The 17,101-nt window shown below is 40.2% G+C and overlaps 2 protein-coding genes across 3 annotated transcripts in view; one reads left to right on the top strand and one right to left on the bottom strand.

Annotated features, from left to right (window-relative positions):
- Positions 1–14: 14 nt before the first annotated feature.
- LOC143291275 (dynein axonemal assembly factor 19-like) lies at positions 15–6,022 on the bottom strand. 2 transcript variants are annotated; one of them, XM_076601125.1, is made up of 4 exons: positions 5,932–6,022; positions 3,962–4,115; positions 2,578–2,728; positions 15–487 (listed from the first exon to the last, which is right to left on the bottom strand). In XM_076601125.1, the coding sequence occupies exons 2-4, from the start codon at positions 4,111–4,113 to the stop codon at positions 101–103; spliced, it is 690 nt and encodes a 229-aa protein (XP_076457240.1). In that variant the 5' UTR covers positions 4,114–4,115; positions 5,932–6,022; the 3' UTR covers positions 15–100. The 2 variants fall into 2 exon arrangements, with proteins under 2 accessions (XP_076457240.1, XP_076457231.1); XM_076601116.1 differs by having other exon boundaries at positions 3,962–4,113; positions 5,929–6,011.
- A 9,205-nt stretch (positions 6,023–15,227) lies between these two features.
- Positions 15,228–17,101, top strand: part of LOC143279855 (low-density lipoprotein receptor-related protein 2-like) — a 194,327-nt gene continuing 192,453 nt past the window's right edge. Inside the window, exon 1 of the mRNA XM_076584111.1 lies at positions 15,228–15,771. Within this exon, the coding sequence (XP_076440226.1) occupies positions 15,681–15,771 (91 nt within the window). The 5' untranslated portion in view covers positions 15,228–15,680. The remainder of the gene's footprint in view (positions 15,772–17,101) is intronic.

Below are 17,101 nucleotides of genomic sequence, written 5' to 3'. Positions count from 1 at the left end.
ACACACATAATGAACATAATTTATTCAAATTTCTTCCATAAACATTCTGACCTCTTAGTACCAAGCAAGCAGCAAAAACAAGTTAAAAAATCTTCAAACATCATGATGGCAGATATGCCACCTTCAGTTCAGTAACTCTATCACGCAAATCTACAAAGTCTCCATCTTCAGTCAGCTGTGATAATTTCTCAAAGAGTTCAGCACAGGCTTCTTTCTCCTTCTTACTAAGAAACTGCAGTGACAAAGAAAATCTGCTGGAGGATTTCATGCTATCAAGAATGTTGAGCGCACTTTTCACGTCTTCTCTGCTGAAGTGGGTCAGAGCAGCAAGTATGTCCCCCAGGAGGTTCACTTCTGTCTTGAACATGGCAGCGAGGTGTGTGGCCCCACAGTGCAGGAGGTAGGCGTAGCGCTGTTCAGGGGATTTGACATGGCGCTGCCAATCCCTGGCCATCTCCTGCCCATTTTTTGGGATTTTCATATCCGTCTGCAAAACAACAAAGTTCTCATCAATTGTTTCCTCCTCTCTCCTTCAGTCCTCATAACATTCAAAAACAAAAAGAGAAGTCTGTCAATACTTTTTTTTTCTTTTCATGCAACATTTGGTACAGTTAACTCACTCTGGACGATGGAACGCTATAGCGTTCCTGACGTAAGGTAGCGTTCCAGATGACGGAACGCTATAGCGGTTTCAACAAAAAATTCTCCACATTTTCCTCATGGGGTAGCATCACAATCACAGCTACACCGGGGATTGCGAACGTGTCAAGGGTCAAATGGAAAGTTTCTTCATGAGATTTCGTAACAACACACTCCACTGCGAGTCAGCGTGTTCAGGACCCCACACAACAAGCTAATCTGCATAAGTATCGAAAATGGGCATTGCAGGTGATAGAAGTGGAAATTTTTAGAGCAAACTAGATCACGACAGTGGCTTCTACCACTGCTGAAGTGATTGAAATGCTTGAAACTGAAGGTTTCGACGTCAAAGAGGATGATGAATAAAGTATCTAGTGAAGAAAGCTATCAGCAAGAAGTTACTGATAGTGACTCAGCTCCTGAGAGCAGTGAAGAGGGAGGGGGCTGGGTGTTCACATGACGTGAGGAGAGGGGTCAGTGGGTCAAGTACAGAGGGTTTCATTCAGTAACTTTCGTATTTTTTATGAATTTTTTTCCTAACCCTAACAAATGGGTTGTCTGCTTTTTTTTGTTGGTTGTTTCACATTCTGAGCTGAATGAAAAGCGTTCATGTCACACCTTTCCGTACACAAGAAATAAATATGGATCACTGTGACACTGAATGGGCAACTGATAAAACTGAAAAAAAGTTCAGAGAGAAAGCAAAGAGAGGCTTTTAAATGCCTGCAAACAGTGCTCTGCACCATCCATCCTCAGCAAGAGAGGCAGGTGTGTTTTGACACAGTATATGCTATGAGCATACATACATAAAAAGTAAATCTGCACAAGATTTTCTTCTTTTGTGGAATGTTCATGCTGACTTTCCGGGTTAATTTTGTTTATTCCATTTTATCATATGTGAGCTAATGACCACAGTAAAAAGATTTTTTTCAGTCCAAGCATGTAATGAATATTTTCCTACAGCCAGCAACCAGCAATAACAAACCTGATAATGCAAACAGGATGAAATGACAGTAATACAGACATGTCGTGTAATGTGAAATGAATACAGGTCTTCACCGCATCAGTCACTCTCAACCTCATGGATCACAAAATTCTTCTCAACTTTATGTTAGATGTTAAAGAAAAAGAGGAAACTGCTTGCACAGAATTTCCAGAAGTGGGAACACAATCTTTGATGGAAAAGTTCCCCCAACATCCCTGGGTTGGTTGTGTGACAATCATCAGTAAAGGGCTTGTGTGGAATACATAAATTATCAGTTCATACTTCACCCGACCCTCATCCATCCCTACCCAAAAAGAGAAAATATGACATGCAAACCACAAACCTACAGAAGACATTTCTATCTGCCTTGTTAACACCACTATTGTTAATATTTATCTGTTTTGAGGTGTCTGATGTTCCCAGATCAACAGACATTAAAAAATTGTTCTTTTAAAAGCAATACAGTAAGTGAGCATTCAGGTCTGTTGCTTTTTAGAAATCGATCCAAGAAAACATGAAAAAACCCATCTCTTACACTCTCAATAAATAACAACAGCAATAACAACAAAAAAGAAAGAAAAAAACAGTCAAAACATATTACTTATGATGTTAACCAATTTCATGGACTTTTTAGAATATTTTTTACAAACTTTCTATATCAGCTACAGTGTGTGTGTATGTATGCGTGTGTGTGTGTGTGTGTGTGTGTGTGTGTGTGTGTGTGTGTTTGTACTCATGTGTGTGTACTTGTGTGAGTGTGCTTGTGTGTGTGTGTGATGTCTGCTGTGCAGTGTTTGATTGTTTCTTGTTTCTCTCTCTGTGTGTGTGTGTGTGTGTGTGTGTGTGGTTGGCCCTATGAACGCACAATTAAAGTGTGGAAATTCAAGAGTGCCCCATACAAGATAAATCGAGTTCGTTAGTTTATTCTAAACTGTCCAAGAAAGACAGAATACCTGTGGAGCGTGCTGTGTGGTCTGTGATGTAGCATTTCCCTGCTTGCTGCGTGAGGCTGCTGGATTCCATGGCTGTTTGGAGATGTCTTTTATGGTGTCAATGTGATCACCTTTGTTCAGTGGTTTCAGATGGGATGCTGCCACCAGATCTCTGAAATAAAGTGTTTCTGATCATTAAACTTTGATATGACCATGAATTAGCATGAACTGGTTCAGAGTCAATCAGTCGATATACAAATGGTGGAAATATCAATGATTTTGTGACCAGATCACAGAAAAAAAAAGTATGTCCACATGTGTCATATTGTGTACTGAAAGAATAAGCATGCATGCACACATACACACACAGACACACACACACACACATGTGCATGTGCATGTGCAACAGAACTTTTGAGAAGTGGTGTGTGCTCTTTCTCTCTTCCTCTCTCCTTGATCTCTCTTTTACACAGTAAAGTCAGTGTTTTAAATTCCTGGGCTTCAGTCCATTTAATCCCTTTCTTTTCTCTCCTTGTGCATCTTTTGCCTTCTGAAACATAATATTACAGAAGACTTGTCACAGTGCTATCGTATGTAAAAGCAGCTGGCACACACACACAAATGTACATATATATCAGAGTAAAATGTAAGTTTCAGTTTCTCAATGAGGCATCACTGAGTTCAGAAAAACCCATATGTGCTACACGACATCTGCTAGGGAGATACCTGATCAGCAGCATAATCCAATGTGCTAGTCAGGCCTTGAGTATGTAAGTATACATCCTATCAGTGTGGATGTCTTCTCCAGAATTTTGCCAAGGAACAACAATTATGTTGCCAAGGTTTCAGTGTGTCAAGTACCCCCGAAAATGGAGTATGGCTGCCTACATGGTGGGGGTAAAAATAGTCATACACATAAAAGCCCATTCATGTACATACTAGTGAACGGAGTTGTAGCCAACAAACGAAGAAGAAGAAGAAGGGCATCAAGTGCATGCTGCACACATGACCTCTGTTTATCGTCTCATCCAAATCAGTGGATGCTCAGTCTCATTTTCAAACTTGGGAGAAAGGAGATCAGGATTCAAACCTAGACCCTCACAATGTATTGGCAGATAAGTGTCTTAACCATTCTGCCACCTTCCTCCTTTTAGTATACATATATATGGGAATACAAACAAAACATAACCACCAAAAATGATAGTAGATCCTTATAGTATTGACATGTTTCATTTAATCTCATAATGAAAGGATTCCAATGAACTTCTGCCATATGGGAGAGTGAATATATACAAATGAAACTGTTTGCCACCATCCAATAAAACACTTTCTCTTTTTAACAAAACACAAACAACAACAACAACAAAAACAAAGAGCTACTGTAGTCATGAATGCCATCACTCACTTAAATTCATCGTACGAGGCCACCCTTTGCGTGGAGACAGCACGGATCTTGGCATCGTTCTCACGCCAGTACCTGGCATCCAGCTCCACTGCTGCATCCAGTTCCTTCTGCAGCTTGTTGAAATCAAGTCTGTCATCATCATGTGAAGCCATCTGCAAAATAAATACATACATCATCATCATGTGAAGCCATCTGGAAAATAAATACATACATCATCATCATGTGAAGCCATCTGCAAAATAAATACATATATCATCATCATGTGAAGCCATCTGCAAAATAAATACATATATCATCATCATGTGAAGCCATCTGCAAAATAAATACATATATCATCATCATGTGAAGCCATCTGCAAAATAAATACATATATCATCATCATGTGAAGCCATCTGCAAAATACATACACACATCATTATCATGGAAGGCCATTGCGAATGTTGAAGACATCAGTGACTCCAGAGATAAGAGTGAAGCCCAGAGGCAGAAGCACAAATGTGGCTGCACTGTGGGCAGGCAACAGCAGATGATAGGTGTTTTCTCCTCTTATTTTTAGGACTGATGTTTCAATAATTTTATCTATTTCCATCTCTACATTTTGCTCTTCACTAAAAACTTGTCTTTTAAAAACTATAAATCTACATTCTTACTTTTACAACACCATCCCATGCCTGCCAACGTATTATGCATGTATGCGGTGACAGAAGGGGGGTGGGGTGGGGGGTGGGGGTGGGGGGCGAGAGAGAAGAGATCAGTGACAGAGAACGAACGAACGAATCTTTTTTATGAGGGAAGTGGAATAAGCATGCATATGCTTTTTTACATCCAGCCCTAAGGGCAAAAAGAAATGAAATCAAAATGTTCACAAGATAACAAAAGGTTATAGAAAAACATACATGAAATTCAAATACACTCAATTGCACAATAGCATTTACAAGTACATAATCATAATACCTGCACTGATGACAATAATGTATATGAATATGGTAATGAGAGAGATAGCGTGAGTGAGAGAGAGAGAGAGAGAGAGAGAGAGGATGAATGAATGAAGGAAGGAAGGAAGGAATAAATGAATGATAAATGAATGAATGAATGAATGGATCTTAATTCCAATAGCATTAGAGTAAGCAAACAATTGCTTTCTCCAACACTCGAAAGGGAAAAATGTCTAAAGAAAAGGTATGAAGAAGACCCCAAGAAATGAGTAAACGTTAACAAATTCATAGGAAAACGAGAAAAGAAACAACATCATAATAAGTATCATATTTATAAGAAACAACACGTAATTTATAAAAATGCAGAGCGAGGGAGAGAGAGAGAGAGGGGAAAAAAGCGACAGGAGAGGAGATTGTATTTATAGAGAGGATGAGATAAAGAGATAGAGTGAGACATGTGGTGAAATACAGTAATATCATATGACATAACATAATATGGTATGCTAAACAGAATTTGCAAAATTTTCCATCAGGTATTCATGATACCTTTTCTTGAACACAGTGATACTTGTATGAACATTAAAACTAGTTAAGATGTTGTTCCAGAGAAAACCACCAGAGTAAATGAGACTCGATTTGAATAAATCAATTCTTGGCAGTGGTACCATGATCTTGTTGTTACGTATAGTACAGAGAGAGAGAGAGAGAGAGAGAGAGAGAGAGAGAGAGAGAGAGAGAGAGAGAGAGAGAGAGAGAGAGTCTTTAAAGCTTTTTCATGGAGGAAAACACATGATTCGCATAAACAGAGATAGGATAAACAGAAGCCACGATATGAAGCAAGCAGTGCTTTCGTCCACTCGACTTCAAACTATACACATCATGGAATGAACCAGAGTCGGCAGTCCTTGTCGAAACAAGCAATCCACGACAAGCTTTCATTTCAGTCCATTCACACCACAAACACACTATCTTAACAATAATCACATTGATAAAACAAAACCGTAATATGTCCAGGTTTTTAAATCGCTTTACCTTTTTTTTTGCCCCACGCTCTGTTCTTTGCCAACGTGAAAGTGTATTCGTTACAGTTTCACCGATTAGGAAAAAGGCGTCCTTCCCAACGACGCCATCTTTGAAAAACTGTCCAGTCCAAAATATGGAGCGGAAAAATGTCGAAATTTCTCTCTCTCTCTCTCTCTCTCTCTCTCTCTCTCTCTCTCGTGTGTGTGTGTGTGTGTGTGTGTGTGTGTGTGTGTGTGTGTGTGTGTGTGTGTGTGTGTGTTTGTGCGCGTGCGTGCGTGCGCGCGTGTGTGTGTACTAGTAAGCCGAAAGGAGTCGAATAAATCTCCAGCACCAAAATTGTGGCCGGACCAATTGAGTTTAGACATGGAATGACAATAATTATAATCATGTGTAAGCACCAGTTGATCGGGAGACTTTCTGGAGTTTCGGCCAGAATACAAGAAAATGGCAAAAAGGGAGGCCGAGAGGGGAGAGGGAAGGGTAGTCAGAGGGAGAGGGAAAAGGGCAAAGGTTGAATTAAGTCACTGATTAAAAAAGAAAAAAAAGAGAGAATCGGTCAATAAATATTTTTATTCTTTGATTAAACATTTTTTTTTATATTGACACTGACGAACATGAATTATCTTCAAATGCACTGTCCAAAAGACACCGAGGCCTTCATCAGTATCAAACTGACGTCACCGTGACGTTCGACTGACGTTGGTTAATTCAGTATGTTTATAAAGGACTGAATTGATGATCACAAAAACCGTAGTCGTGATTTTAGAAATAATTAGTAATGTTATTTTCTAATGCCGAATAAAACAAAATAAATTCATGAGTTAGGCCTAATTGCAACGTTCACTGCATTTTGTATTTCATTTAACCCTTTTACTGTTGAACATTGGTGAAATGGGATCAGTGTGGCTTCAACTTAAATTGCGTGTCATACCTTTTTGTGTGTGTACTTTTAAGTAGTATATATAACTGATTTTGCTGAGCCGCCCCCGCCCCCTCCGCCGCCGCCCCCCCCCCCACCGCCTCCCTCCCACCCAAACAAAAAACAACAACAAACAAACAAAAAATAACAACAAAAAAACATTTTTTTAAAAAAGCAACCACAAGAGGAGCAAGTCCAAATGAAGAATGATGACCGACATCCTGACATGTATGTAAGCTCAGTTTCATCTGTCTGTTTATTTCAGTGAAATGACAGCGAGCCCTTCACTGACGAGCATATATAACTGTCAGCAGCAGTCTAGGCAGGGTTACCCATTGACTGCCGAAAAAACAAAAACAAAAAACAAAAAAGCAACAACAACAACAGTTGAAAGAGCTAGGTGTTTCAAGTCATAAACTAAACAATCAGCAGAAAACAACAACAACAGTTGACAGAGCTAGGTGTTTCAAGTCATAAATTTAAACAATCAGCAGGAAAAAACAACAAAACAGTGGCAAAAACAAACAAACAACAACAAAAAACAGTTGAAAGGGCTAGGTGTTTCAAGTCATTAATTAAAACAATCTATTAAAAAAACAACAACAACACACACAAAAAAGCCAACAAACATACCAAAAACAAACAAACCAAAAACAAAAACAAATAAAAAACAACAACAAAAAACAAAAACAAAAACAAAGCAACCAAACACAAAAGAACCCAACAACAAAAAACAACAAAAACAAAACAGTTGAAAGAGCTAGGTGTTTCAAGTCATAAATTAAAACAATCAGCAGAACAAAACAAAACAAACAACAACAACAACAACAAAACAGTTGAAAGAGCTAGGTGCTTCAAGTCATAACTTGAAACAATCAGCAGAAAAAAAAGTTGAAAGAGCTAGGTGTTTCAAGTCATAAGACAATCAACCAAAAACAAACAAAAAACCCAAAACAAAACAAGAAAAAAAAAAAAAGTTGAAAGAGCTAAGTGTTTCAAGTCATGAATTAAAACAAACAGAAAAATAAAACAAACAAACAAACACCCCCCAAAAACAAACAAACAAACAAACAACAACAACAAACAAAAACAAAACAAACAAACAAAAAACAACAACAACAATCCCCCCTACACCCCCCTAAAAAACAAACAAAACAAAACACAACAAAAAACAAAACAACAACAAACAAATCAAAAACAAACAAACAAAAAACAGTTGAAAGAGCTATAGGTGTTTCAAGTCATGAATTAAAACAAATCAGCAAAAAACAACAACCCCAAAACAACAACAACAACAACAAAAAAGAGTTGAAAGAGCAAGGTGTTTCAAGTCATAAATTAAAACAAAAGAGGCAAGGCCTTCAAGACTCACGTGTAATACACTTTAAAAAAAATCTAATCGTTAAAATGTGTTCTGTATTTGTTATTGTAAAGCTTCGGGTTAAAAAAAAAAAGAAAAGAAAGAAAGAAAGAAAGCAAAAAAAAAAAAAAAAAAAATCCTGATGGCAGATTCGAACCCTTCGTTTTCGGGTGAGAAGAAACTATCTTGCCGATTACACTATCGTGGCTCCTTAACTGACTTTCTAAAATTTGATATTTAAACATACTTTTTTAAGGGCGATAAATCCGACGATTGCGGTTTTTGCAGAGAGAATGCTGTTTAAATCATATTATTCTGCATGGTGTATCTTGGGCATTCAAAAAATCTTTAAGGGCAATTAAAAATTCTTTTAAAGTCCGTGGTAAAGGAGACGTGGCTATTGCCGCAATCACACTGCAACATTTAGCCGTTTTCTCTGGATCTAGATGTACAAGTTTCGTTACACTCGCCGGAAATATAGTACGACACAGTCGATTCAATTTCTCTTTTATGTTCATTCTAGTTTTATAGTTTTAAAGTTGATATGAAAATTGAGTATTTTGTTAAACTAATAACATGTAGAGCCAAGTACACATACTTCCTAAACGTCGTATGAAGTGAAAAGGACTTCATTTTGAGAAAAGTCAAGACTGGAAATTTTTACGTTTCATCAAGGCTATTAACTCTCATGGTTTGTTATTTTTAACTGTGAATTCCGACTGATTTTGTTGGTATTTTTATGGCAGTTTTGGGCATAATCCAGTAAGTGATGAGGCGTTCACAAATCTTTCTCAGAATAAATATTTAACAGTCTCCTTCTCCAACTTTTCATCACATGTTATCGTGTATTGTTGATTGAATATAGGATTGAACAGGCAGGTCAACAACTTGAAACAAAATGGCGTCCTTCGTTCGCGAAGAATATGAGCACGCGCTTTGAATATGTATGAATAATAAATTATGTGTATGCAATTGATTTTTGCCCATGACCATCAGGGCTCAGCCAATAGATCTATAAAGTCCACTCGTAGTATTGATTTTAGTATTTTCCGAAAAAGACCACTTGGGCGAATGAACATAGTGAAAACCCTGTACACTGACAGTAAAGCACACAAGCTTTTTATGTATTGAGTATAATTTCAGAATGTAATGTTTAAGATGAGAAAGATCAGTTTTTACTATCTGCACCAAAGACATGCAAAATAAATATAACTTCCATGCTTAGCTTAGCAAAAGAGTTCCTGTTTAAACAAAAAATGATAAAAATGACTGCTCTTGTTGTTGTGTCGAACTTCAGATCAAAGTGTCAAGTTTAGAGGATAAAAAAAAAAAAAAAAAAAAAAAAAAAGTAACAGTAAATTCAGTTTGCATATAATTTTGCTTCTTAAATTTTTTTTTTTTTGGTGCCCATCCCAGAGGTACAATATTGTTTTAAACAAGATGACTGGAAAGAACTGAAAACTGAATTTTTCCTATTTTTATGCTAAATTTGGTGTCAACTGACAAAGTATTTGCAGAGAAAATGGCAATGTTAAAGTTTACCACGTACACACAGCCACACACACAGACAAACGAACACCGGGTTAAAACATAGACTCACTTTGTTTACACAAGTGAGTCAACAATCAGCAAAAAACCAACAAAAAACAACAACAAATAAACAAACAGAAAACAAAAAACCACCCCTGAGAAAAACAGTCTAGATATATATCACTCTAGATCAAATATGTGAATTTTGCAGTCTTCCAGAATCATTTTCTCTTTCTCTTTTTATCTAATATCATCATCTTAGATGAACAGACTATAAATAAATAAATAAATAATCTTTTTCTTCTTTCAATGACGCCATCAGTGACGTCACTATTGACGTAATTAAGTTGCCGTCCTGACGGAGGCATTCCCGGCGTTAAGCAGAGCCCGGGCTGTCGCTAAACAGTACTGGCTTCTTTTTGTGTGCTGTTGCCTGTATGTCAAGGAATGAAATAAAAATTCTTGTGCTTGCTAATTATTGTGCTTGTTATTTGATGAATGTACTGAGCGTACATACCAAAAAGGCTCACGGCAACAACATTCTTCTACGGAAAAAATAGTTTCAAAATGATACATTCTATATATTTAATGAAAAATTGGAGTCAAGTTCGCGGCAACAACACTCTTCAACGGGGAAAAAAGAAAGGAAAAAAGAAAAAACAAAAAAACAACTACAGCAACAACAACCCCCCCCCCCCACCCCCCCCAAAAAAAAACAAGAAGAAGAAGAGAGGCGTAGCGACTCGCGGAACTTACGTCATTCGAGTTTCTTTTGGTAGTTATCTTCCTTGTTTTGTTGTTAGGATTAAGAGTTCTTTCCCTTGTTGTTGTCGAGTAACGTTTTTGTTACTTCGTCGATCTTTTCTGAGATACATTAAATCTCACAAACTTATCAAGTCTGTGTCTACAAATTATTGTCTTCCTAAAGAGACAAGGCCTTCAAGACTCACTTGTGATACACTTAAAAAAAAAAAAAAAAAAAAATCCAAGCTTTTTATGCATTGAGAATAATTTCAAAATGCAATGTTTAAGATGAGAAAGATCAGTTTAAAGCAAATTAACTCCCCTAGCATTAATTACAGAGTAATTTCCTTTTTTTACTATCTGCACCAAAACGTTTGCAAAATAAATAAAACTTCCATGCTTAGCAAAAGAAGTTCCTGTTTGAACAAAAAATGATACTAATGACTGCTCTTGTTGTTGGGTCAGAATATCAGATCAAAGTGCCAAGTTTAGAGAATACAAAAAATATAAATATAACAGTAAATGCAGTTTGCATATTATTAGGCTTCATTTTTTATTTTTTTTGTGCCCATCCCAGAGGTGCAATATTGTTTTAAACAAGATGACTGGAAAGAACTGAATTTTTCCTATTTTTATGCCTAATTTGGTGTCAACTGACAAAGTATTTGCAGAGAAAATGTCAATGTTAAAGTTTACCACGGACACACAGACACACACACACACACACACACACACACACACACAACCGAACACCGAGTTAAAACATAGACTCACTTTGTTTACACAAGTGAGTCAAAAAACCCGTTTCACGGAATAATAAGTTCAACAAATTCAATACAAATTTGAGTCAGAATTGGGACAGCAGTCAAACATAATTTTTGTTGTTTGGAACTGCCGGCTGATTATTCAATGTTTCCACAAGACACAAGAACAGTTCTTCAGAGAGCAGGCGAAGAGTCCGCGGGCTACTGAATAGCCTACACCACAAAGTTTTAGGCACATGTCTTCAGTAGCCATCCACTCGGATATCCCATACCACGAAAATAATATCTGTGCTGTCGGTGCATGGTGTGGGTGAAAAAGTACAACAACAAAAACAACTTGAAAACAGTCTTGCTGATTGTAAGAATAATATCAGAATCCCCCCTCCTCTCTCTCTCTCTCTCTTTCTCTCTCTCTGTGTATGCGGGCGTGCGTTAATGACGAGTGGAGATAATCATACGAAGAACACGTGATCATGATCTTTAACCTGCATATAGTTTGTGGGCGAGGAAAAACACAATTGTCAAATAATATATGCGAACAGCACTGGTCAGCACAGACTATCCCAACCAGGCATGCATGGTCAGGAAAGTAAAAACGACAACGACGACAACAACAGCAGCAGCAGTAGCAGCAGCAGCAACAACAACAACAACAACAGCAACAACAACAACAACTACTACTGCTGCTGCTGCTGCTACTGCTAGTTACTCGAGTACGTGAACTACCACAATGATGGCAACGATGAAGTTTTCCGCTACTTCCATTTAGTACGGTTACTAGGTTGCTAAAAGTTGTAGGTTTTGGATCTTTTTTTTTTTTTTTTTTTTTTTTTGCTGCCCCATCATCTGCACCGTTTCAGTGGCACTACTCCCATGCCACTCACTTTAGATTCCCCCATACACGGCCACACCCGGGTTCGTCCGTTGCAGTTCCAGCGTCGGCAGTCCACAGGGAACCATCGATGTTAGGTCGCCAGGAGGCCACACACCAGAGGAGACCCTGCACTGCTGCTGAGTCACTTCGGTGGTGTTCAGTGGTGCCTGTTCTGTTTTAACATACTTTGGACACCACCTACTAAGCCCCCTACTAACGACAATAATGACTTAGTCGCGGAGCCAGACTGAGTGAGCGTCCCCCCCAGAGTGGAGACCGCCACCACACCCCTCAAACAACAGCCCCCCATGAATCTGCCGACACTGACGACATTGACAGGACTCACCCTAAGCACGGAAGTGGAGGGGTATCGAAACTGAGGTCACCATGAGAGCAGGGCATGAAAGGCCACAGACTTTGAGACTATTTTGTTTATATTGATGACGATGATGGAGGAGGAGGATGACAATGATGATGACGATGTTGCTATGGAGGTCCATTTTGGTTTGGGACTACGTGACAAGGCTGTACTCTACGCTTCCTGTCATAATGATATCCCGGCGTTAACCAGGCCCGAGAGATACAGACACTTGCAGTGTTGGTCAGGTAATTAGAGCAACACACCCAAAGACGCATCCTTGAAGTGGATGACACTCGACTGTGTGGTCCCAGTCTCCCCATTTAAGCCCACAGCACACTCAACTCTGGGTAGGAGCCGGCCACGGGCCGAAAAACCCACCTCCGCTGGGATTCGAACCCGCGTCCTCCCAGCCGTCAGTCTGCAACGCTAACCACTTCGCCACGGCGGTTGGTTAGGTTTTGGATCTTAATTCTCGGTGGTTGTCAAGTAGTGAATATTCATTGATTCCTGAAAGAAAGGCAACGTAGACATACTTGCTGGAATTTACGACGGAATTATTTTATGCATTAGAGTTGAAGAGGAACAATCAATACAAGTAACTAATCCCTCTATCATTAACGAAAAAAAAGAAAAAAGAAAAAAGAAAAGAAAAGAAGATTGACACAAACATGCAGTTGCCTATGTCAAAATGTAAAATGTTTGGGAAGACATCAGAAGTGCACAACACCGGTACACACACACACACACACACACACATACACACACACACACACACACACACACACACACACACACACACACACACACAGGGAGACAGAGAGACTCGAGACAGAGAGAGACTGAGACAACGACAGAGTCAAAGAGAGACAGAGTCACAGAAACAGAGACACAAGATAGAAAGAGAGAGAGAGAGAGAGAGAGAGAGAGAGAGAGAGAGAGAGAGAGAGAGAGAGAGAGAGAGAGAGAGAGAGAACAAACATAACAGGATTATCAAATTTTTATTTCTTTTTATCACAACAGATTTCGCTGTGTGAAATTCGGGCTGCTCTCCCCAGGGAGAGCGCGTCGCTATACTACAGCGCCACCCATTTTTTTTGGTATTTTTCCTGCATGCAGTATTATTTGTTTTTCCTATTGACGTGGATTTTTCTACAGAATTTTGCCAATAACAACCCTTTTGTTGCCGTGGGTTCTTTTACGTGCGCTAAGTGCGTGCAGCACACGGGACCTGAGTGTATCGTCTCATCCGAATGACTAGCGTCCAGACCACCAACCAGGGTCTAGTGGAGGGGGAGAAAATATCGGCGGCTGACCCGTGATTCGAACCAGCGCGCTCAGATTCTCTCGCTTCCTAGGCGGATGCGTTACCTCTAGGCCATCACTCCATTAGATGCAAATCCAATTACAGCGACAGGCCTGCTTGTGCTGACACACGAGACTAAGTCGCAAAATCTTCAGCCGGATCCTTTTTAATCTTCCTGTAGAGGGTAAATAAGAAATCTTTCTGAATTTTGAGATATTAAAAAAACCCCAACAACAACAATCTTTGCAAAACCATTTCTGAGTGTAATAACTTTTTTTGTTGTTGTTGTAAACTAGCCTCTGGATGGCAAGGATGATCAGTGACATTCGGAATGAACCCCCCATGCAGTAAGCTAATGCCTTTATACAAAAATCTTCCCCAGTACTTGACTGATTAATTAAGTTTTTACAGCAGGGCGGGACAGAAGACCCTGTTGTCAAAGAACCGTTGTAAAGGCCGGCATGTTTCTGACTGATACATCGCCTGCTTTTGCTCCCCTCTGTGTATGGTATTTGTTCGGGAGAGCATTGCTCGCGGGGGACTTTTTTTCTTTTTGCTCTCCCAAGAGATCCCGGGACCGGCGACATGTCTATGCTAACCTAAGTGGCTTCTTCTCGATCGGGAGTCAGGAATGTGGCCAGGGGAGGGAGAGGGGGGTGGGGTCGGGGGAGGAGGGAGGGGGGGGGGGGGCGGGATCCCTCATCCCCTGTCGCCTACCGGCACGTGTTCGAGCCTGAGTCAACACATCTTTCCCTTCTTAACCGCCCCTCTCCTCAACAACACCCCCCCCCCACCGCCCCCCCCAACCCCGCCCCCTCGTCACCTCCCTGAATCTCCCTTCCTCTACATCCGATCCCTCCTCTCTGCCTCCTTCTCCGACCCCTCCCTTTCTCTCTCTCTCTCTCTCTCTCTCTGTACTTGCGCTTGTGGTCTTCATCAGTTGATGTCACAAGTAGACTGCATGTCCAGTGTACTGTAGGTGTTTCGTTCTGCGTTTTCTGTTTTCTGTTTTTTCGTTATTATTATTATTATTATTATTATTATTATTATTATTATTATTATTATTATCATCACAGTTTTTGGAGTAATTTTTCTTCTTCACTGATCACATAATACGGACAGATATTGTTCGCAGCACACAATGCCCACTGTGCGGCGAGTCCTGAGGGAATGAGGCCAGTTGAATAAGACAACAGTGTGTGTGTGTGTGTGTGTGTGTGTGTGTGTGTGTGTGTGTGTGTGTGTGTGTGTGTGTGTGTGTGTGTGTGTAAGTGTCTGTTCATCACCCTTCAGCCCCCGTCCACCCCCCCCCCTCCCCAGTTCCCCGACCCAGCTCCCCCCCCTCCCCATGCCCCCACTCCGCTGTCACAGCATTCATAATTGTCTTGGGTCTCCTCCCCCTGTCCCCGGCGGGCTGCCTGCTTCACTCTCTGCTGACACGTCGGCAGGAGAAGCGACAGAGGACTGAAGGGCCCTTGGCAGGCCTCACGTCTCCAGACCGACGCTCTCTCCCCCGTCACGGCTTGGGCAACTCACTCATCTGTCCACCTCCGATCTTTCCTTTTCACCTGGAATCAATGGAACCTTGAAGTAGCTTGATGTCAATCAAATTCATGGCTTGGTGATTTGGTGAAACATATATCTCTCGCCCAAGGTCGTGCAAAAGACGAAGAACGACAACTGAGCGTTTGTGTGTCAGTGCTCCTCTTGCTTAAGGCGAACGTCTCTTGACTGGTTGAAAAGGAAAACGTGTCTTGTGTCTGTCTGACGTTCTTATGCTTCCACGAGAAAAGAAAAGAAAAAAACAAAACAAGTTCGGTGTGTGTGAAGTGGTGAAAGTGGTAAGCTGATGAGGCAGGTGTTGACGACTGAAGAGTGAAGATCAACAGACAGTGCAGTCATCAACATGGAAGCTATGCGAGGCCCCCACAGCCCGCTGCTTCTCATTGTCAGTGTTGCAGTGTGTGTCCTCTGGCCGTGTCCGGGATTTGCTGATGGTAAGTGCTGCCTCCTTCTTCTTGTTTCGCCTTGCCACGAAACGCTGCTGACAAAGGAAACCCCTATAAAGTGACAGAAGAAGAAGAAGAAGAAGAAGAAGAAGAAGGGGGTTGGGGTGGGGTGTGTGGGTGGGGTGGGGGTGGGGGGCTACACACACACACACACACACACACACACACACACACACACACACACACACACACACACACACAAAGGAAGTAGAAGAAGAAAAAAAAGGGGGTGGGGTGGGGAGACTTCCAAACCAATAACCAAAAACAGACAGCCCGGAAAAGATGTTTTGACCAAACCGACACAAATCACGCACACACATACAGGGGGTGGGGGGGTGGGGTGAGACTTTCAAATTCAACAACCATAACATTTAAATGTAAAAAAAAAAACCCTTTCAGACCAAAATACTCATGACACAAACTGGAGAAAGATTGTCAACCATATGTACCTCTAATTTTCTAATAGGCCTAAGTACTGTATTACGGTTTTCAAATATTTTTTCTTCATCGGCAACAGAAATGCAAGAAACAATCAATCAAACAAGGAAACAACAACAACCAAAAAAAAAAAGCAAAAAAAAAGCACTGCTTCCGTCTGAAATGCATCTTCTCAAGTGTCATGCAGTCTGTTATAAAATCTTCACAGAGATCTCATTGTTTGAGACATCATATCAACAGTGTGACGTTGTGTTCTCTATCTCTAGGCACCATAAATTGCCGACAGAAAGCTGACAGCGTCCTCTCTGATAGCCCAAAAAGCCAAAGAAGGCGGTCGCTGTGTATTGTCAAGGGTAACACTGGGCAACGAATATTTAAAAAAAATCGTTGTTCTCTGTAGCAAATCAATATTTCAGAAAACATTGTAGCCTAATCCTCAAGGAAAATAAAGTATATATTTTTGGTAGAATCGACTTCCAGTCGTTTGAGGGGACTTTGGAAAGAAAATTGATTAAAACTTTAGCAAAGAGTCGGAGCTTTAGAGCACACTGAACTGGAATATAGATCTCTACTTTCCTGCGTCTAGACGTGGCTTAAGTAGTCCCCACTGAAAATTAAGAGAAGAGAATAATCCCTCTTAACAAATGTAGGGATGTCCTTGAAGATTTATAAGGTTTTATTAGAATCAAATTACAACTCAATTAAAGAATTACCACAGACAAGGGACACACACACAAAAAAACTCACAAATGATCAAACTGTTTGGTTACACTTTGCGAAAATGTGATCGAATGATAGAGTCTACAGTGTGACTACAATGAAGATGTTGAAGTTTTGGCCAGGATTATTTTGACCCAATTGTTATGTTAAAATGTTACTA

Source organism: Babylonia areolata, chromosome 1, assembly GCF_041734735.1.
Source record: "Babylonia areolata isolate BAREFJ2019XMU chromosome 1, ASM4173473v1, whole genome shotgun sequence".
In the NCBI taxonomy this organism is placed as follows: domain Eukaryota; kingdom Metazoa; phylum Mollusca; class Gastropoda; order Neogastropoda; family Buccinidae; genus Babylonia; species Babylonia areolata.
This window is presented reverse-complemented; position numbering and strand designations above follow the sequence as displayed.

What these genes read in the sequence shown, in the direction of transcription:
- LOC143291275 (XM_076601125.1), bottom strand. Translation starts at nt 4,113, where the DNA reads ATGGCTTCACATGATGATGACAGACTTGATTTCAACAAGCTGCAGAAG. An exon ending in GCCTCGTACGATGAATTTAA is followed by an intron (nt 2,729 to 3,961) that starts GTGAGTGATGGC and finishes ACTTTATTTCAG; the next exon opens with AGATCTGGTGGCAGCATCCC. An exon ending in CCACACAGCACGCTCCACAG is followed by an intron (nt 488 to 2,577) that starts GTATTCTGTCTT and finishes GTTGTTTTGCAG; the next exon opens with ACGGATATGAAAATCCCAAA.